The sequence below is a fragment of the Mesocricetus auratus genome, unplaced genomic scaffold (assembly GCF_017639785.1).
Source record: "Mesocricetus auratus isolate SY011 unplaced genomic scaffold, BCM_Maur_2.0 Super-Scaffold_4256, whole genome shotgun sequence".
NCBI lineage: Eukaryota > Metazoa > Chordata > Mammalia > Rodentia > Cricetidae > Mesocricetus > Mesocricetus auratus.
In genome coordinates, this window is record NW_024429182.1 from 42,578,252 (window position 1) to 42,600,065 (window position 21,814).

At 45.1% G+C, this 21,814-nt stretch overlaps 1 protein-coding gene across 2 annotated transcripts in view; it reads left to right on the forward strand.

The window, feature by feature from the left end:
- Pcsk5 (proprotein convertase subtilisin/kexin type 5) overlaps positions 1-21,814 on the forward strand; it is a 411,139-nt gene that overhangs the window by 365,253 nt on the left and 24,072 nt on the right. Inside the window, exons 25-33 of one of the 2 annotated variants that reach the window (XM_040746607.1) lie at positions 612-654; positions 4,252-4,388; positions 5,711-5,914; positions 10,116-10,196; positions 13,170-13,253; positions 15,360-15,555; positions 17,260-17,477; positions 20,497-20,733; positions 21,546-21,773. In XM_040746607.1, the coding sequence (XP_040602541.1) occupies positions 612-654; positions 4,252-4,388; positions 5,711-5,914; positions 10,116-10,196; positions 13,170-13,253; positions 15,360-15,555; positions 17,260-17,477; positions 20,497-20,733; positions 21,546-21,773 (1,428 nt within the window). The remainder of the gene's footprint in view (positions 1-611; positions 655-4,251; positions 4,389-5,710; positions 5,915-10,115; positions 10,197-13,169; positions 13,254-15,359; positions 15,556-17,259; positions 17,478-20,496; positions 20,734-21,545; positions 21,774-21,814) is intronic. The other variant, XM_040746615.1, reaches the window with a different exon arrangement.

The window sequence follows — 21,814 nt, forward strand, 5'->3', positions numbered from 1 at the left end:
GTGCTCATATTGGGGAATGTATTTGTTCAGATTTCAGAGGAGACTCCCCAGTGACACTCGCTCCCATGGGTGATCATCTGTAGAAATGTATGAGAAATTTGTGTCTTGGGGGCAGAAGCTGGTAGCAACTTTCATGTGCCTGATGCACAGCCTCAGAAGAAGCCAAGAGGACCCTGGGATTTGTTTCTACGATGCTGAGAACCAAGCACAGGGTCTGTCTTAACACAAGTACTCTAACTCTGAGCTAAGATCCCAGCCGCAAGGTCTGGAGGTTCCTAACGAGGATGGTGGTTGGTCAGAAATTTGAAGACCCAGTAATTTAGGCCTATTCTTCCTTGAAAATTGGGGGCCAACGTTTTTTTGTTTTGTTGTCTTTATGTTTTTTTATGGTAAGTCTTCTTTTATTACCTTTGGTAAAGATAAATTGCAGTGTGCTCTATGTAACTAATTAAAATGGTGCGATTTGTTCAAATATCATTTCTGGGCAGTACATTTCATAAAAAAATATCCTGGAAGATTAGCTGCCTCTAACTGCAACTTCTTCAAAGTACATTTTTTCCAAATACTCCTAGCGATCATAATTTTTCATTATTGTGATATTTATTTTCCAGATGATCCAGGAGCCTGTACCTCATGCGCTGCAGGATATTACATGTAAGTCTGGCCCTCTTTATTCATGACATTAACTTTTTCACAGCATAAGCATTGTTGACTTAATCTTAACTCCAGTGACTAAAGAACAGGGGCCCTGCAGCCTAAAGCGACTGTCCTGTGGGCTATTAATGACTGAGTTTTTTATTTAGTGGTAAAAGTCCAGATGTTTTCTTGCCTTGAAAGCAAGCCTTCTCTTTCTTGATCCTGGAAGTCATCCATTTTGACACTGGTGTCTAGGAATCTTGCCATGGGTCACCAACATTCAGATCTTGCTTTTTATGCACGGCTCTAAGGATATATTTGCCTTCAAGAACGCTGCTTCTTAATGTCCGCAGGGAGACTTTGTCCTTAACTAGAGTCAGATGTGCCAAGGGAAGCCAGGTGAGACACCTCTTAATTACCCCCTGGGTGATGAGAGACATGGACCACGAGCTAAAGTCAAATGCAGATAAGCATCAGACTAACATTCTCCCATACCGATCTATAAAAGCCAAGTCTGCATGTTTCAACATCACCTCCTGTCCTAGCTGCTCTCCCCTCCAGCTTGTGTTACTGCCTGTGCTAGGAGAAAACCAAGACAAACAGAAAAATGAAAGGGAAAGGCAAGCCAGAATAACACACAGGCTGCGTGGTCCTGCTCGACCACCCACAGCTCTCACATCCACTTTTCTTCATCTTTCACCAAGCTTGTAAGAAACCTGGGATCTCCATCACGTCCAGGAGAGCAAAAGAGAAGATAAAGAGACGCCCAGGCGCCCCTCTCCCTCTACACCACAAACTAGTGGCAGACCTATAACTCCACCTTCCAGCCATATTATCTCCCCCGGCAGATTCTAGGACCTCAGAACACGCTAGTAGATGGGAAGATGGTGAAAGCAGTGAGCAAATGGGGGGGGGCATAAAGTATACCAAAAGGATGGGCTAACCCGAGCTACCAGTAGAACCCCACAGCTAAAATGCTGTTAGAAGTATTTCAGATTTTACATTTTTATCAAATATTGCAATGGTTACATATAAATAAACTATCTTGGGTGGAGTCATGTCTCAAACTAGAATCCGTGCTTCATATATATCTGAGGTACATAATCAGAGCATCCTTTTATATGATATATAAAAAACAATTTTGTGCATTAAACAAAATTTCATATCACACCATCATGTCAACTCTCACAAAGTTCTTTATTTTGTTTTTTATTTTTTGGTTTTTCTCTGTATAGCTTTGAAACCTGTCCTGGAACTCACAGAGATTCTCCTGCCTCTGCTTCTCGAGTACTGGGATTAAAGGCATATGTTACCACTTCCTGGCCTCTCAAAAAGTTCTTTTTTTTTCTTTTGGATTTTTTGAGGCAGGGTTTCTCTATGTAGCTTTGTAGACCAGGCTGTCCTCGAACTCACAGAGATCTGCCTGCCTCTGCTTCCCTAGTGCTGGGATTAAAGGCGTGAGCCACCACTGGCCAGTTTCAAAAAGCTCTTAATCTGGAAGCATTTTCAGGTTTTGGGAGAATTAGAGATGTTATTTTATTTTACTTTATGTGTGTGTGTTGCTTGTACACACTTGTGTATATGTGCATCACATGAGGAGGTAGGCATAGGATCCCTTGGAACTGGAGTAATAAACAGTGGTGTATAGGAGTGAACCCCACAATATTATCCACCCATGAGGTCAGGGACAAGTAAATTAGCACAGGTAGAGATAAAAGAAAACGAAAGAAAAAAGGACCTCCTCTTTTGGAAGCCAGCCACACTTCTGACTCCCAGCTTGTGTGATTCTCTCTCTGGTAAATAAAATATATTGTATTCCCTATTGCATTGACTATCATCAATATCGGTGAGCTGCCGTGTGGGTGCTGAGAACCAAACCCAGGTCCTCTGTAAGGGCATCCAGTGTTCCTTAACTGCTGAGCCAACTCCCCAGTTCCTTTACTTAGTCTTCTGCTTGTAACCTAGCTTCTCTGGAACGGCTCATCACTACAGTGACTTTGTCCTCATATCATCCTAACTCATTCATGTAGTTTTTTTTTTCAGAGAGCAGGAGGGCTAAGGGTTCAACTCAGTGTGAGGGCACTTGCCTTGATTTTACAAGGTCCTGAATTTGACTCTCAGGACTATAAAAGAACACATTAAAAAATAGAGGGATGATGAAGAAGCCCCTGGTTGGTGATTATAAGATAAAACTGAGTGGTATTTAATGAGTAGAAGATAACTGACAGCATGTAATAGCTAGAGCCAAGGGCAACAGCAAAGATTTACCACAGACACGCAGGAGTGTCTTAGTGACGTCACAGACACGCAGGGGTGTCTTAGTGACGTCACAGACACGCAGGAGTGTCTTAGTGAGGTCACAGACACGCAGGAGTGTCTTAGTGAGGTCACAGACACGCAGGAGTGTCTTAGTGAGGTCACAGACACGCAGGAGTGTCTTAGTGAGGTCACACGGGGAGGACACACAGTGTTCCTCGAAGAACTGAAGAAAAAGAACTTAATCCCATTCTCTCTCTCCCTCCCTCTCCCTCTCCCTCTCCCTCCCTCTCCCTCTCCCTCTCCCTCTCCCTCTCCCTCACACAGGCACAGAGAGAGAGAGAGAGAGTGAACACAGAAATGAGAAATTTTACCCTTTTTCCCCTGACACACCCCGCCTTGTGTCTCTCCAATCCAACTCTGTCTAGACTGAGTCTTCAATCTGAACCCTGTACAAATGCCTCCCCTACACCTGCTTCCTCTCCCACCCCCATGACACATGACACTCACCAGATCACAAATGAGTGTGTTTCATAAAACCCTCTGAGAAAGGCATAGGCTGAAATAGCATGCCCTACAGCACTAAGACACAGCATGAGATAACTGTTTCAAGAAACACACGTTTATGACATTTCAGACTATTTAGCACCACTGTACAATACAAGCTGTGAAGAAGGAATGCAAATATTTTCCCTGGTGTCTTACTGAAACTTTGAAATTCTCCAAAGGGCAAGAGTCAGCTTCACATACCTCCAAGTGAGTTACAATATCTTGCTGTATAGTGAGCATAGTGGGTAATCTATACAAAAGTCCATATGTGTACATGCATGGGGATGTGTTTTCATGTATGATGTCAATGCACTCCCCTGTTATTAATGATCTGGCCACAGACATTCTGGTGAGTTGCTTGAATTCAACACTGGGTCACCTCTGACTTTCTAAGAGTACTGTGTAAGATATCTATTCCCACAAACTTTGCTTGGTCCTACCATTAAGGAGATGCTGGACACCGGAGGCTTGAACACTGTTTCCTATACGTAACATTAAAAATAAGTAATGGCTTCCCATGGGATTTGTGCACAGATTTGAATGAACTGATACTTAGCATCCAGCACTAAATAATCAGTCTCAGTGACCCTCTCCTCCCCAGCCTCCTCCAAGCTCCCTAGATAAAGGGATCCTCAGGGGACCAGAGGAGGTAGCAAATGACTTGGTTTGATTGGCAGGACAGATCAAGTGCAGGTTTCTTCCCTTGACAACAGACCATGCTACAGATAAATGATCATGAGGAGATCAAACAGGGACGATTCCTAGCACAACCCAGCCTGTCTCATGGAAACACAGCATCATCTCCCCTAGGTTTGAGTGGCATTGTTATAAAGCCTGCCCTGAGAAGACCTTCAGTACACAATGGGAATGCAGAGCCTGTGGCACTAACTGCGGCAACTGTGACCAGCATGAGTGCTATTGGTGTGAGGAGGGCTTCTTTCTCTCGGGTAAGCTGGACAATGGTGACCCCCGGGGAAGAAAAGGCTGTGGGGGCCCAGCAGGCCATCGCTGCAATAGGAGCACTCCTGTGATGGATTTCAGGGTCTTTGTGTGCTGGCGCCAATGGTCCACGGAGGAATTTTAATGTGGTTTGAAAATAAACACTAGCCTGAACTACTTCCTTCTGCATTTAGTATTGAAGTGTAGTTCACATTTCACTAATTAATCTCAAGTATCTGATGTTGAGTAGAAAAAGTAGGTACCGATATGGGAAGGAGACCTGGAAATAAATGCTTTAGAACTCATATCCCCTGGGCTAGTCTACTCAGAGTCACATTCTCTTGAGGTGAAAACCTCATGTTTTCAAAAAATCATGCTACACACTCATGTACACTATATAATTGAACAAGATACTTTGTCTTGGGGTTTTTGGAAATCTATAGTTGGGAAATAATTTTACTATGAGTCTTCCAACTGGGAACAGGATAGCCCAGTGATCTTGAGTGAATGAAGAATACTGCAGACAATACTCAGTGAGTTGGTGGTTCATGTTTTCTCCCTCTCTGCCCCCACCCCTCCATGTGTATATACACTTGTGCATGAACATGTGTGTGGCATGTTTGTGGAGGTCAGAGGACAACCTTGGGTAGCCTCCATCTTTTGTGTGAGACAGGCACTCTCACTGGCCTGGAACTTTGCTGTGTAAGCTAGGTTAACTGACCAATGAACTACCAAGGATCTACTTGTCTCTGCCTCCCATCTCTCCATCACTATTATTACAGGGGCCCCACCACACCCATAGTGCCTAACTTTAGTGTAGGTCTTAGGGATCCAAACTCAGGTCCTCATGCTTGCAAGACAACCACTTTACTGAGCCATTTCCCAGCCCCTCAGCTGTTCTCCCTCTTCTCTTCCTCTGAGTCAGGATGTCTCTATGCAATCCTGGGTGTCCCAGAATTTGCTATGTAGACCAGGCTGGTCACAAACTCCCAGAAACTCTCCTTCCTCTGCTTCCCAAGTGATAGGATTAAAGACATGTGCCTCAACAGTTTTCTTCATAGGCTCATTTTATGTGTTTATTGTCTTGGAGGTGTTAAAATCTTTATTCAATGTTCCTTGGTCTTAATTGATGGCAAATTCATACTTCACTTCTTTAAAAAGAAAAAAAATGCCTATTGCATGAATTAGAACATAGTCTTCAATTGAAATAGCCAAAAACCATCTTGGTTTGCACACAAGAAAAAAAATCCTGAAAGTCCTTCAATATCTGCCCTTGCAAAAGCCTAGCTGCTCAATCTCTCCTTCATGTTCTTTCCCTGATCTTCCAAAGGTGGCAGCTGTGTGCCCGATTGTGGCCCTGGCTTCTATGGAGACCAAGAGTTGGGAGAGTGTAAGCCCTGTCATCAAGCCTGTGAGACTTGCACCGGCTTGGGTTACAACCAATGCAGCAGCTGTCAAAAAGGGTTGCAGCTGTGGCGTGGGGCATGTATCTGGCCCACCTGGCCCCAAGGAGGGGAAGGCAAGCTCTGGAACGGTATGTACCTGGCAGAGGGAGGCTCCATTCCTCCTCTGCCTCTCTCCCTCTTCAGCATTGTTTCTGAGACACATGTTTTGAGGGAGAATCACCAAGTCAGCCAGTAGCTCAGGCTTGTTACTAGCTAACTCTTACATTTAAATTAACCCATAATTTTTATCTATGCTTTGCCAAGTGGCTTGGTACCTTTTCTCAGTACAGAGTGTCCATCTTGCTCTCTCTAACTCTGCCCTTCTTCATCCCAGTATCCCGTTTGCTTGTCCCACCTAACTTTATCCTGCCTTGCTATAGGCCATTCAACTTCTTTATTAACCAATGGGAGTAGTGCATATTCACAGTGTACGGAAGCATCGTTTTGCAGCATCGGGGAGCTTGTGGAGCACAAAAGTAGGAAGCTGAAGTAGGCGTGTGACCAGCAAGGGCAAGGCAGAGGTCAAGACAGGACCGATCTAGAGGTGGGAGAACTACTAAGAATGATGTGTGGTGTGACCTAACTCCCATCTTCTCAAAGACTTCAGTACAGCTTCTACAGTGCACATGTATCACTACAATAAAGGAAACCTTCAACCCCAGAGTGGCCTTCTCAGTGACCCTGACACATTGGAACTGATGCTAAGCAGACAAGCTTGCTGGAGCGCTGGCCCTGGCCTTTTGAAAGCTGTCCTCCCTATCTGGGAGGGGGACACATAACTCAGTGATATAGCACTTACCTAATGTGCATGGGGTCCTGGATTTTATCCCCCGGCGTGGGTGGGTAGGGAGGGGTGCTGCACTCTGCAGCTGCATATGGGGGAAGCCTGATATTCAAGGAGGTGGGGGGGGAATGAAAGCTGGGACTGGCAGGACCCTCAGGCACTCTCCTGCCTTTGCACCTTAAGATTTGGCCTCTCCACCTTTGTGGTCCCACTATGGGCTTCCTTTGAGATAATTATATTGTTCTATGGCATCTCCATGTCTGAGAAGGCTAAAACCCAAGTCCTTTTTATGGGGGGGTCTGACTCACATTCAGCTACACTATGAAAAAATGAATGTGTTTTCAAATTTTGGGGCAAAGGTCCACTCTGTACAGAGACACTGGCAGCAGTAGGAGGCCACACAAGATGAGGAAGGTCCCCTGCTGGTTTCAGAAGAAGCTGCTGTCCACTGTGACACTTCTGCACATCTGATTTTCCTAAGACAACAACCAGAGGACCCCAGGCTGTTTCTGACACAAGGCTAAGAAAGTTACTCAATCCAGATTGGGATATCTTCTGTGAATTATAGCTGAACCAAAAGGCTGAAAACGAGTTGGTCTGGCATTTGGGCTTTAAGAGGCAGTACAAGCCAAGAGGGAAACAGTCTGGTGCTGTGCTTGCCCCGAACATCTGTATTTTATCTGGCGTCCACATGATGAAAAGGTGCAGGGAGCCAAGAGTCAGAGCCGACTCGATTCCCCAAATGATTACACGTCTCTTCAACTGGACTACGCGTTTTGCAAGCAAAAATCAAACTTTGATTGTTCCCCTTTGTCGGAGCGCCACACCCAGCCTTCCATGCCTCCCCACGCCCCTGTGCTCACAACGCGATGTTTTTGACAAGAAAAAAGGGTCTTATTTTATTTGGGGTCGGGGGACCTCACATTAGCAAGGGAGTCTGGGAGCAGATGAGAACGTTTGTCATAACTGGACAAAAGCAATAAAGTCGATGACATAGCTGCACTTTCCATTTCTGTGACCTATGAAATAAGACATGGAGAGCATTAGTAAGAGCGGGGACATTTGCTCACTGAGCAAGGTAAAGCCACAGTGCTCCTTCCCTGCAGGGCTGAAGCACCAAGAGCACGAGTAAATGGGGAGGATTGGCGCCAATGCCTACATCTCTTCTGCCTTCCTCCCCTAAAAAAAGAGGTCTGGAGTGTAACAGGAGAGGGGAGAGTTCCAGAGAGCGAGCACTAATTAGCCACACCTCTCAGATGATGAGGAGCAGATTTCAGTCATCCTAGGTCAATATGGTGGAAGCCTTGAACAAACCACAGGGTGTTTACAAGAAAATGTAGCTGCCTAGGTGGTGTCCACCATGTCTTCAGTCTTGTTTGGGCTTTTTAAAAACGGATTCAGACACAGGTAGAATACTAGGATGGCCTGAACTTCAGCCCACTCATTCTCCCACACTCCTTCCAACAGAAATAGCATGATCATGTTCAGATCCAAAGGTCATGCCCAGAGAGTGAGCATAGGTCTGAGTGTGCTTGGGGAAGTCACCTTGAGACTGAATGACACTGGGTTCACGTAACTGTGGCTAACCAGGATGACAATGACAGCAGTGGAGATCATCATTCTTTGTCACTTTCCCCAGAGTGAGTTCCCCTCTCCCCAGAGTCCAATGGTAGAGAGACCATCACATACCCTGAGTCTCAAGGATGGTAGCTCTACTGTTTTCTAGCCACCAAAAAAGTCACAGGAAGGCCCTTGGTCCCACTCACTAACACTTGTGAAGATGACTTAGGCCAATGTTACCAAATGACAGAAATACTTACAGAATAGGTGATCTACATGTGGCGCTGTTTAAATGTCCAAAAGTAGTGGGACATCAGCTTCCAGAGACACAGCTTTCCCAGGCCTGGGAACAGAAACAGTTTCCCTGTCGCTGTTAAAGCATTTTGCTCTACTGAAGCATTTTCCCCTCCGGTAGTCTTGGAAAGTTCCTGCAAACAGGCCTGAGAGTCCCCCAGCGCACGGATTTCCCTCATTGATTAGAGGGTCAAAGCAGGCTCTAATTACAGATTGGGACAAAGGACTAACCTACAAAGCACAAGCTTGGTGAACAAATGTTTTATCTTTGACCACATCCTAACAACTTACCGCTAGCTGCTCTTTTTGATCTTAATTCCTCAGCTCTGGAAAATACTGGAGTCCATGAATTTGTGAGAGGAAAGCCAACATCTTCATGGAGAGATAAATGTTGTATAATAGTAACTGAAGATGACTTTGAAGATGCTACAGATTTCTAGAAGGGATTTGTTGCCCTCGTATAGGAAGGATGGCAGCATTTTCAGTTACTTAACCAATACGAAAGCTGAAGAGCAAATGCCCCTGTAGGATAATCAGACCCTTGGCACAGTGCTACAAAGGGACCATTGTACAGGCTTATGCTGACTGTTAAGCAAGAATTGTACATGGCCAGGCCATTGACAGCCTAAAATTAGCTATGGCAGAAATGTTTACACCACAGGAATTGGCAACACTATACATCAGCATTGTCTCACCAGCAGAGCACCACTTTGATCTCTCTCAAATGACTTTAAAATTGAAATTAATTGCTCAAGAACCTCTCTAGTGGACATGGGCTTTCATGATAGGCAGACCTGGAAACTTCCAGTGTGACGTAATGGTGGAACAGTTGCCTCCTGTGGAAGAGGTCCTGGGTTGGATCCCAGCTCTGCAAATGGATAACTGTAAAAATGACCGCAGTAAGAAAAATAACTCTAGAAACAGAGTGCTGCATTCAAATCATGGCCCAGATGTTCACTGCATGGTAATCCTGAGTTCATTCTTCCCCCTCATCTGTAAAATGAGAGCACGAAACCACACAACATGTCATTTTGGACCTGAGAAACCATTTACATCCCACAGAGCATTGAGAATGCTGTTTCTGACCCTTTGGCCCACACTTATACACCTCACATTAGCAAGGGTCACAAAAGAAAGCCATTGGTGGCTGGAGGAGGAGGCACTGGAGAATAGTATTGGTCTAGCAAAACACAGTCCCAGAGAACAGGCATGGCCAGACAAGCCAGGATGCCTCGCACAGTGTCTTGACCGGCCACAAGTGCATTTCCTCAAAGATGTGTATGCAGCTTCATGACAATAAGAACCACAACAGATATGTGCGGCCAAGCAATCTACAAATGTAACCCAGAAAGTGAAAGATGATTCATACAAACGCGTATGCAGAACATTTTCGAAAGATACCTTCAAAGGCCACGACAAGAAGAAACATCTATAATACTTACAGTATTGAATGGCACATGCAGGCTGGGTGTCCTATATGCAGAGGGTGTGAACGATTCCACTCCACAAGTCTTCCACCTCCCACATCTCTGGGTGGGTCTGTGTGCCAAAGAATACACAGCAGCTATTTCTGGGAGGAGGGGGCATAGGTGAAGCGTATCTTCCTTTTGGTCCTTCCGTCATTGAAACACTTTGTTTTTTTCAATAAAAAGAAGCTGTGCCCACTGAAAACCCATCCTTGGTGAAGGACCTGCTGCAGGAGCAACGAAGGTGGAAAATTCCAATCAAAAGAGGTAACAGGGAAATAGGGAGGAGAAGGCCACTGCCCCACAGCCATCTCCACTCTACAGAAAGCAGCCAGAAGGCCGGGACAATGGGGACTCAGATGTCATGACAGAGGAGACAGGAGGGTCATAAGAAATCAGTGGAAACTTGGGGGAATCTGTGCATCCAACAGCAGAGGTTCCCGATACAGCTAAGGCCATTCTCGATGCCCTGAGGACTCTGCCTGGGAAAGACAAGGAAAAGAGCCGTACGGCTCGACAGGGAGCTCAGCAATAGGGCACTGACTAGCAACCATGAGCCCCTGGGCTCCAGCGCCGGGTTCCATCCCTGAAAATCTTTAATAAGCTAAAGAAGCAACCTATGCCTTCCCGGTTGCTGTGGTGTCCTTTGAAATAGCAAAGCCTGAAAACCTATGACAAAAGAGATGGAGGGTGATGCGTCGGAAGAGTAAAATACCATAGAGCTTCAAAAGGAACAAGGAGATTCCTAACGTACCAGCAAAGCCTGCTCTCCAAAAGATGAGTTTTAAAAGAGAAAGGCAAGCCAAGCATTGTGGATTTATGTCTGTAACCCAGGTACTGAGGAGGCTGGGGTGGTAGACATACAAGTTCAGGGCTAGTCTGGGCTACATAGAAGGACTCTTTTTTTTTAAGCCATAAGAGCAAACTCCACAATACAAAGTGATAAGCAGTGTGAATGTGTATATAGAACCATGTGACTATTAACTATTTAATATGAGAATAAGAAGGACCCTGGTTTTCTTCAGTTGCCTGTGACTAATGGGTACCACTTTCTTAGTTGAAGAGATTTATTTCACTTTCATCTTTTCTCTTTTTCATCCGTGCTAGCAAGGTTAGAATTCCTGGAGTGGGGCAAAAATGGGAACCATGTAGGAGGTCCTGATTTATTCGCTGCAACTGTAGCAAATCTACTGGATACTGCTGTTGTCCAATTACTATGAACTGCTTGTTCAGGGCTCCCTCTGCTGGACATAAGGGGACATTGCCGCATTCTGTACCAAGTTTATTCAGTGAAACAGGAAAATTGCCAGAATGTTAAATACATATAATTACAATATATATGTGTGGATATCCGTTGATTTCACAAATACATATAAAAAGAAAACTCATATCTTTGTGAATAAGGCACTTTCATATAAAATGAAAAAGTCCACAGAAAATCAGCCCGTGGCCAGAAACAGCATAGTTTTGCAGGTCTCGGGGATGGATGTCACCCTGAACATCCCAGCATGCTGCTGCCTTCCTTCTGCCTCTTCTTATGGTCAGGTGAAAAGGCGTCAGCAGCAGAAGAAGCCTGTGGACTTTTGTGACAACTGCTGTTGCCAGTCGGTGTGGCAGCTTGGGCAGTCATTTAGATACATATGCATTGTGTATGTATATGCATGCTGCTGTGTGCCTTACATGTGCATACTGCACGTGTGTATTCACATCAATCATAGCTCTCTACATATCTGTACTCCACCCTAGTCTTGTCCCCAGCAAGGCTCAGCAGCTCTATAATCAGCCATAAGTGACACCATAGAAACCAGGCCCATGTCGTTGTCACCCCCACCTGTCCCAGTGTGGATTAAGAAAATAAGAGAGCCAGGTGGTGGTAGCACACACCTTTAATCTAATCCCAGCAATCAGGAGGCACAGACAGGCGGATCTCTGTAAGTTCGAGGCCAGCCTGGTCTACAGAGTGAGTTTCAAGACAGACTCCAAAGCTACAGAGAAACTGTCTCAAAAAGCCAAAAACAAAAAGAAAGAAAGAAAGAGAGAGAGAGAGAGAGAGAGAGAGAGAGAGAGAGAGAGAGAGAGAGAGAGAGAGAGAGAGAAGGAAGGAAGGGAAGGAAGGAGGAAAGAAAGGACGGAAGGAAGGAAGGGAAGGAAGGAGGAAAGAAAGGACGGAAGGAAGGAAGGAAGGAAGGAAGGAAGGAAGGAAGGAAGGAAGGAAGGAAGGAAGGAAGGAAGGGAGGAAGGGAGGGAGGGAGGGAAGGAGGGAGGAAGGAAGGAAGGAAGGAAGGAAGGAAGGAAGGAAGGAAGGAAGGAAGGAAGAAGAAACTAAAGCAGCCTCAGACATGGGGTAGAAGGACAATTGAAGGAAAGGGAAGGGAGAAGGCAGACAATGGAGGTCTGTTACTGAGTCACCGTGCTAAGCACTTCACATACACTGTCTTAACTGAACCACTGTGTTAAACACTTTGTGCACTGTCTCACTGGGCCACTGAGTTAAGTAACTACTTCACACACCGCCAGCCTTGAGCAGGACACACATCGTCTCACTGAGCTGCACAGTTCAAGGGAGGAACCATTTTCTCTCATTTTAGAGACATGGAAAGTAGGACTCTGAGACTTTAATTACTGTATCCATGGTTACCCTACTGGTAAGCTGCACAGCTGGGATCCGATGGCAGGTGTGAGTAGAGAGACATTTTGCAGACTCCTAGGAGAAGGAGAAGGTCAAGAAAGAGGAAGAAGGCAGAGAGGGAGAGCCACGGCCATCAGGACCACAGGAGTTAGAATCTCCTGTGGGCGGCACTCTGGGAAGATCTCCGTGTGTACTGAGCAGGGTGGATGGGGCTGCCAGTGTGAATGGGAAACTGCCCCAGGAGCTTTCTGAGGTGGCGTCCTGGAAATAGTTACCTCCAGATGCCCTCAGAGAGGCAGCGAAAACACAGGAACATATGGACACACAGACATTCACCTACACATATGAAAACAGCATGATTTGTTAAATCATAGTATTATGACGTTCCTGTAAGACACACATTTTCTGTCACTGCAAGAGAAATCTTGAAAATCAGCGTCCAAAAAAGAGTTTTAAAAAGAATGAATGAATTCTACACCTTAGCAGTGGGTAGCAGACAGTGGTTGGCTAGTGTAAAATTGAAAAGAGGAGCCGAGTTGCAGTTAGGCCTCCTCCAACACTGAGACACACTATGCGACAGGCCAGGTCTGACTTGTTTCTTACCCACACAGATGCAACAAAGCAAGATCAACCTTGCCATTCTTCTTGTAAGAGCTGCAATGGATCTGAAACTCTCTGCACTTCGTGTCCAAAAGGTCAGTGTGGAAGGGGGGGGGCGGTGGAATCTGAACCTACGCACCATCATCATGCCTGCACATTGGTGAAGCTTTGTGTGCAAATGCACGGTATTATTGATCTGGTCCCACCACACCCTCCCATCACAGGGGCTTCTGGGGACACACACAGCAAACCAGCGACCCATAATAAAAATGGGCCTCCTGGGACATAGAAATGCTTCTTGCTCCAAAAGCATGGTGAAGTCTTGGGTTGACTTAGCCACAGAATTTTCTGGAATCTGTGGGTACTTCAGTTTTAGAGTCCCTTGTTCTTTTATCCCAGACAATAAAGTTAAGGTTGAGGATAAGCATGAGGTTGAATACACTGTGGTCTCCTTCATCATTGACTCTACATTTAGTGCTAGGAGGGGAGGGTAAGGGAAGGGTAGCAACAGAATAGGTTTCTAAATTGTACCCAGTGTGGACGCTGGGGACTGAGCTCAGGGTCTCTGCACTGTTCTTATCCACTGCATTGGGCCATCTCTCCAGCATAACACTACGCAGACAACCTATCCCGAGGAAGTTATGCTGTCTGGGTGGCTGCATGGCTGGCCCCTGACTTCCTCCTCCCCTTGTTCTCTTGCTCTTCTTTGTTTCTCCTTCTATTTATTCTCGCTGCCTGCCAGCCCCACCTGTCCTTTCTCCCGCCTCACTATTGGCCGTTCAGCAGGATCACCAGGTGCTTTAGACAGGCACAGTAACACAGCTTCACAGAGTTAAACAAAAGTCACACACCTTAAAATAATATTCTACCACACATATACACTCAGATACACCGGTAAACATAATTAAAAATAAAATTAAAAGCACTTCTTTAAAAATTATCATTAGGAGCCAGGCGTTGGTGGCGCACGCCTTTAATCCCAGCACTAGGGAGGCAGAGGCAGGCCTGGTGAGTTTGAGACCAGCCTGGTCTACAGAGCTAGTTCCAGGATAGCCTCCAAAACAATACAGAGAAACTCTGTCTCGAAAAACCAAAAAATTATCATTAGAAGAGCTGTGTATGAGTGTGCAATGTTATTAACACCATCAAGCCTTTATCCTCTGGCAATGTGTTCCAGTAATGTCTGTAACAATCTGAAACCACAATAGAACCAAGTCTTCTGTGGACCATTTTTCCTATACATATTTCCTATGATAAACTTGAACTTACAAATCAGACACAAGAAGAGAATATCAACAGCCAATAATAAAATGGAGAACCATAACAATACACCGTAACAAAGGTTTTTATGACTTCGAGACCTTTGCTTCTACAACTTTGACTTAGGATTCCAGACCTGGGCTGACCTCAACCAACTGAGACTTTGGGTGAAGCCCTGAGTCAGGGACTGTTGTAGTGAGATATCACACGTGTAGCAACATTTAAAATGGCCAATGCATCAAGACTGGAAGTGTATAAGTGGCTACACCCAGAAACAGAAACAAAATGCTTCAGAATTTTAGTTGAAATGGTTTTAATTTTTTATTATTATTTTCACATTCTTCCTGTATTTATTTATTAACACCACCTTACTATGTGGCTCTGGTAGGCTTAGAGCTCACCATGTAGCGAAGGCTGGCGTCAAACTCACAGAGATCTGCACATCTCTGCCTCCCGAGTGCTGGGATTAAAGTCATGCACCACCATACATCTGGCCCTATTTTTTGATCCTTATATCATTTATTTATTTTTGTAGGGTGTGTGTGTGTGTGTGTGTGTGTGTGTGTGTGTGTGTGTGTGTGTGTGTGTGTGTGTGGTATACACCAGTACGGATGGAACGTGAGTTGAAGTAGATGATGTCTGGAAATTTTACTGCCATGTCAGTCTCGTCCGTCACAGATGGGGGGAGGCAGGAAAGGGGACTGCATGGAGAAGCTCCCATGTGCCTGACTAGATGACAGGACAAAGGGAAGCCCTATGGTCACCAGTATCTAATATCAGATTGTATAAAAGAAGCAGAGCAAAGGCCCCTGTGGCCCCTTCCCTTCCCAAAGATCTAACTAATCTAATGGACTCATAAAATATGTCAATCCTGTGGATAACGTGTGTGATGTCAGGACTCACCATGACATTTGTTCTCTGTCCTCATGCCCTGAATTTAGGTACATACCTGTGGCTGCACACCTGTGTTCCTTCCTGTCCCCAAGGCACTTGGCCCTCAGTCAAGAGTGGCAGCTGTGAGAACTGTGCTGAGGACTGTGCCTCTTGCTCTGGAGCCGACCTTTGCCAAAAGTGCCTGAGTCAGCCGGACAGCCTTCTGCTCCTCCACGAGGGCAGGTGCTACCATCGATGCCCAGAGTAAGTGTCCTTCTCCCTTTGACACCCTGCTCCTACTCATTCTCCACAGTACCTCAGAGCAGCTCCTTCCCCTTCAGAGAACGCTCTACACAGTCGGAGCACCCACATTAGTGACATTTGTTGACTGTGACATCATTGTGGGCCCACAGCAGCCAAAATTTACATGTGGCCAGATGCTCACTTCACTGTGACGGGCATTGCACAGTCATGGGGGATGTGTTCTTAGGAGCTTATCATTGGGCAATCTCATCACTGGGTGAGCGGCACACTGTTCTTACACAAACCTGGATAATGTAGCCTCCTACACACAGAGTCTATGTGGTATGGACTATCACACCCGAGGCTCCGCATTGACCAAAACATGTTTGTGTGGTGTCTGGCTATTCTTTTCCCACCTTGTATCAATAACAGAATTTTCTCAGTTCTCTTCTGCATTGTGAATGCAGTTGTGATATGAGCCTCTTATAAACTTTCAAGCAGATGAGTTCTGAATTATAAGTAGTAACAGTAGCTACTTACTATTCATTGCTATGATTTTCTCAGCCCTCTAACTTAAAATCCATTTAGTCCCTACCAATAGAACTCGCCTGTGAGGGAGGAGAACAGCAGACCAGCGGTAACAAACTTAGCAAGACATAACAAAATCTGGATCAAAATGACACAGAGTCACCAAGACCAGCAGTGTTCACATCATAAACAAAAATTAGGATTAGAGATGAACTTCCACAGTCATTGCTCCCTACTAGCCTCTGCCACCCTGGAATTGAAAAAGTTGTCATGACTGTTCTTCATGAAGTTATTATTGCCTGTTCCCAACTCTTGGTGAATCTCTGTGAGTCTGAGGTCAGCCTTGTCTACATAGTGAATTCCAGCACAGTCAGGGCTATATATTGATGGACCCTGCCAATAATAACAATAGTAATAATAATAATAGTAATAAATACTAGTAGGTAAAGTACTTTCTGTACAAACAACAAGCCTGAGTTTGATCCCAGCACCCACATAAATACCATGCACTGTGACACATACCTATAATCTTGGTACTGAAGGAGCAGAAACAGGAGAATCCTCAGAGCCCTCCAGACAGCCGGTCTAGCAAAAGTGATGAACCCCAGATTAAGAAATAAGGTGAGGAATGATAGAGGAAGGCTCCCAATGTCAATCATTGGCTTCTAAACATACATGCACAGGTGTGTGCCCAGGAGCACATACACATATACTATATCCCACACAAATAAAATACAATGTAACAATGAAACATAATCCTAGATCCCTTAAATGGTAGACACCAAAAGTTGTTTTCAGAGTCAGACCTGGTTTGAATTCTCTATTAATAGATGTGTGTGTGTGTGTGTGTGTGTGTACACACATGCACGTGCACGCTCGTGCATACTAAAATATTTTCTATTGTAAATCTCTGACAGAGAGAAAAGACAATGACAATTTGAGGATAAGTAGGAAATCAGACAAGTGACTACATTTTAGACAAATTCAATAGCTTTAAACAAACCAAATCCCCAAGGGAAATGTCCGCCCTTTCATTTTATTTTTCTGGACATTCTTTTCACAACCTTCCCTCAGTAAGTCTTGTGGGTTCATTTTGATTGACAAAAACATCATCCTTTCCTTTTAATCTGAATCCCTTTGTCAGCAGCAGAGATCCATCTACAATTGGTCTAATTGCAATCTCCCTTCTTTCCATAGGGGCTTCTATGCAAAAGATGGTGTTTGTGAGCACTGTAGTCCCCCTTGCAGAACATGTGAAGGAAATGCTACCCACTGTCACTCTTGTGAAGGAGACTTCGTGCTAGACCATGGGGTGTGCTGGGAAACTTGCCCTGAAAAGCATGTGGCTGTGGAAGGAATCTGCAAGCACTGCCCAGAAAAGTGCCAGGACTGCATCCATGAGAAGACTTGCAAAGGTACATGGAAGCTTGGTGACGGAAAAGAATATTCTTTCTGTTGCACAAAGAAACACATGAACAAAATGAGAGGAATCTGCCCAGGCAATTTCTTTTCATAAAAAACGTTGTGCTATGACTCAAACTGGTCTAGCAAGCACACCAAGTAGGAAATCTGAAAGGTTTTTATCCTAATGTAGGAGAACTATGTCTTTTCCCCATTGGCTGGGGTCCCACCCAAGTTGGACAAGTGGTTGGCCTCTCTGGACCATCAAGTGTGTAGAGTGTAAAACAGGCATGGGGCCGCTATTCATGAACCAAAGGTGGAGAGGATAAAAAGATTTGAATTTCTTTGCATAAAAGCTTTACATGGTGAGGGGGATTTATGGAATATCAGCCCTTGGTAGACTAGTATCTTTGATGGAAAACAAACAAAAAGCATTCTCACAATCCCAAGGGATCCTGGTCCTGAGGCGCCACTGGCTGGGGCCACTATCTGAGAACCAAAAGAATCAAGCTTCACCTTCAGTGAAATTCACCATCTTTCAGCCTGTTGTTGAGGAAGAGTTAGATAGACTCCTTCCCTTGTGAACTCTGTGAGCTAAAAGAAGCAAGTGTTCTTCCAGATGTGCTCAACTCTCACCTCAAAGGGAATAAGAGACACTTATTCTGGGGACAAATATGCATGACCATGGCTTAGGAACACAAATTCAGGTTACTATTATACTGAGCAAGATAAATCGGATCCAGAAAGACAAATGCTACATGTTTTTTTGAATTTGTGGGTCCCTTTTTTTCTGAATCTTTAAACTTAAGTATGGTACCCAAAGGAGCTGTGGAAACCAGGAGAGTTAGACCCATGGTGGTATAGTGGAGAAGGAGCTCTAGAGAAGGGACTAGAAGGACACAGGTGCTATGAAGGGGAAAGTGAGGGTGGAGACTGAACTTGTGGGTGGAGGGAGAGAAGGTAATTCAGAGAGAGAGAGAGAGACTGTCATAGGGAGACATTATTTTATAAACTTTACATAAGCATTACACACACAGTATTAGGAGAGCTTATTACTGTCTATTGGTATGTGTGTTTGTGTGTGTGTGTTTGTGCTCGAACATTCATGAGAGCAGGTGTGTATAGCTTAAATGGAATTAAAACACTGAAAGATAATGCTCCTCTCAAGAGCCATAGAGTAACAAAAATTCCAGGCAAGGGAACTCCCTTTTCAAGTTGTTGGTCAGGCTTGTCTAAGAGACTTCCCAGTACCATATAGGCTATTGTTGCCTCTCAGAACTTGAACGTTAGACTCTATTGCTAAAGACACCATACATTTTAGAAACATGACCTGGAGGATATGATCTGGAACTGAGCTAGAAACCTCTTCCTTGAGGACTATTTCTTATAGTATCAGAAGTTCATATGCATTTACCTACAAATTTCATGATTTAATTGCATCTCAATAGTATTCCAGTGTGTCTATGCATCACATTTTCTTTATCTATTCATCTAGACATCTAGGCTCTTTCCATGCCCTAACTATTGTGAATAGAGCAGCAGGGAACTTGGCTGAGCAAGAGCCTATAGAGAAGGATGAGTCCTTTGACCGTATGTCAAGGAGTGGCATAGCTGGCTCATATAGGAGATCTGTTTTTAGCTTTTTGAGAATTCTCCATCTTGGTTCCCATGGAGGCTGGACCAGCTTCCGATTCACAAACAGCAGTGAGGTTTCTCCTTTCCCCATGTCTTCACCAGCATTTGTTGTCAGTTGTTTTCTTGATTTTAGATGATATCTCACAGTAATCTTAATTTGCATCTCCCTAATGGCTAAGGATGTTGAAGATTTTAAAGGTATTTCTTAGCCATTTTTAGTTCTTCTTTTGAGAATTCTCTGCTTGGATCTATAGCCCATTTTCTTAATTGGGCAATTTTTCTTGATTTTTTTAATCTTTTGAGCTCTTAGTATATTCTGGATATTAATCCTGTGTCAAATGAACAACTTTCAAAGGTTCTCTCCTACTGTGTAGGCTTCCTTCTCGTGCGAGTGATTGCTTCCTCTGGTGTACAGAAGCATTTTAGTTTTATGAGGTCCCACTTAATTCCTAGACAAATGAAGTCCTCTTCAGGAAGTCCCTTCCTGAACCTATATATTGTACAGAACTGGCAGTTTTCTTCTAGCAGTTCCAGTGTTTCTGGCTTCACACTGAGTTCTTGGGTCCACATGGAGTTGATTTGTGTGCAGGGTGATAGGTATGGATCTAGATTCATTCTTCTACATGTGGACATTCATTTCCCCCAGATCTTTGAGCAATGCCTCCAGCATCCCCCCCAGCACTGTTTCCCACAGCACTGGAACTTTTATACCTGAAAGGTGCAGGCCACATCTTCAGCAAGTCCAAGATCATATAAAAAGGTCACTGTGTGGTCTTCGTTAGGTTTCTATTGCTGTGAAGAGACATCGTGACCACAGCAGCTCTTACAAGGAAAACATTTAGTTGAGGGGCTCACTTTACAGTTTCAGAGGTTCAGTCAAATACTGTCATGGCAGGGAGCATGGAGGGGTGGCATGAGGCAGGAGTAATGCAGGAGCTAAGAGTTCTATATCTTGACTCAGAGGCAGCAGGAAGTCCACTGACTGCCACACTGAGTGAAGCTTGAGAAAAAGGCCTCAAAGCCCACACCCACAGGGATTCGATTGCAATAGAAGGTGTGGCCCAGATTAAAGGTGTGCCCTCCAGCCTCAAGGTCTGGGTTAAAGGCTTGTGTCATCCAGCCTCCTCCAACAAGACCACACTTTCTCCAACACGGCCAGGTCTCATAATAGTGCCACTCCCTGTGAGTTTATGGGAGCCAAATATATTCAAACTACCTTTTGTGCCAAGGCTTATATTGTTAGATAACTGGGGATGCACCCTGGCTGGATGGAGAGAGGCAAATGTCATTCTAGGCCAAGAGGCTCAGAGAGCTGAGAAATGGGCTAGCCCACTACAGGAGCAATGAATCCTTCTCAGCAATCCCTGGGGATAACCTGCTGTCTCCTCCTTTCCTCAGAGTGTATGCCTAATTTCTTCCTGTACGATGACACATGCTATGAGTCCTGTCCCAAGCACTTCTACCCTGACTTGCGCCAGTGTGTCCCCTGCCATGAAAACTGTTTGGAATGCAATGGCCCCAAGGAGGATGACTGTGAGGTCTGCGCTGATACTTCCAAGGCTCTCTATAAAGGGCTGTGTTTGGATGTGTGCCCGGAGGGAACATACAAAGACGAGGTGACTGATGAATGTAAAGGTACGGATTTTGGGGCTGCATAACTGAGCAAAGGTGGCTGGGAAGCCTGTCCACACAAAGCATGCTCTAGGGAGGGCCACCATAGTACCCAGTCACAGCTCTCAGGACACCCCCACCCTTCCTGCACAAGGAAGCCAATTTTGAAAAAGAGTTTTTTTGTTGTTGTTGTTGCTGCTTTCTTTTGTGCAGGGAGGGTTGAGACAGGGTTTCTCTGTGTCCTAGATGTCCTGGAGCTTGCTCTGTAGACCAGGCTAGCTTCAAACTCACAGAAATCTACCAGCCTCTGCCTCCCGAATGCTGGGATTAAAGATGTGTGACACCACAGCCCTGGCAAGAGTTCATTTTTAAAATGCATCATTCATAAGCTTTGTGCATGTGGATCCAGCTAGTTACACATCACACGGCCCTTCTAATGGCACATGCCCATCACAAAGGGTTCCCCATGTAAAAGTTTCCAAGAGCCGGTGAGCTTTTAAAGGGTGCTCTAAGTTGAGTCTCCTTGAGGGTTCAATCCACCAATGAGTTCATACACTTCAAAGACTGGGAAACTATAACACATTCCAACCATTGCTTTACTAATGATTAGCTAGAGGTGTTCTAGGAGATGAGAGAAAGACCATGGCAATGGGGACTTTGATAGTGAAAAGGCCACATGCTGGTGTGTGACCTTGGTCATAGTGTTGGGTGACCATGCTCTCGTGCCCTTGTCACAAAGCCCTAGAAGTCTCCAGGAGAAAGGAATTCATTTCCTAAAAGGCTGCCCCTGCCTTAACCACCTCTCACCATCCTCTGCTTGGCTTCCATCCCTCCAGATTGCCCCGAGTTCTGCCGGAGCTGCTTGTCAGATGAGACCTGCCTGGCCTGTCAGGAAGGCCTGACACTAGTGCATGAGGTCTGCAAAGCACCCATGGAGTGTGCGGCTGTCGAGTACTGGGATGAGGGCATTCATAGGTGCCAGCCATGCCACAGGAAGTGTTCCCGCTGCTCAGGGCCTGCCCAGAACCAGTGCTATACCTGCCCCAGAGAAACACTTCTTCTCGGTGAGTTGTAACACATGTCCAAGGCCAGCTGTGCTGTCCCT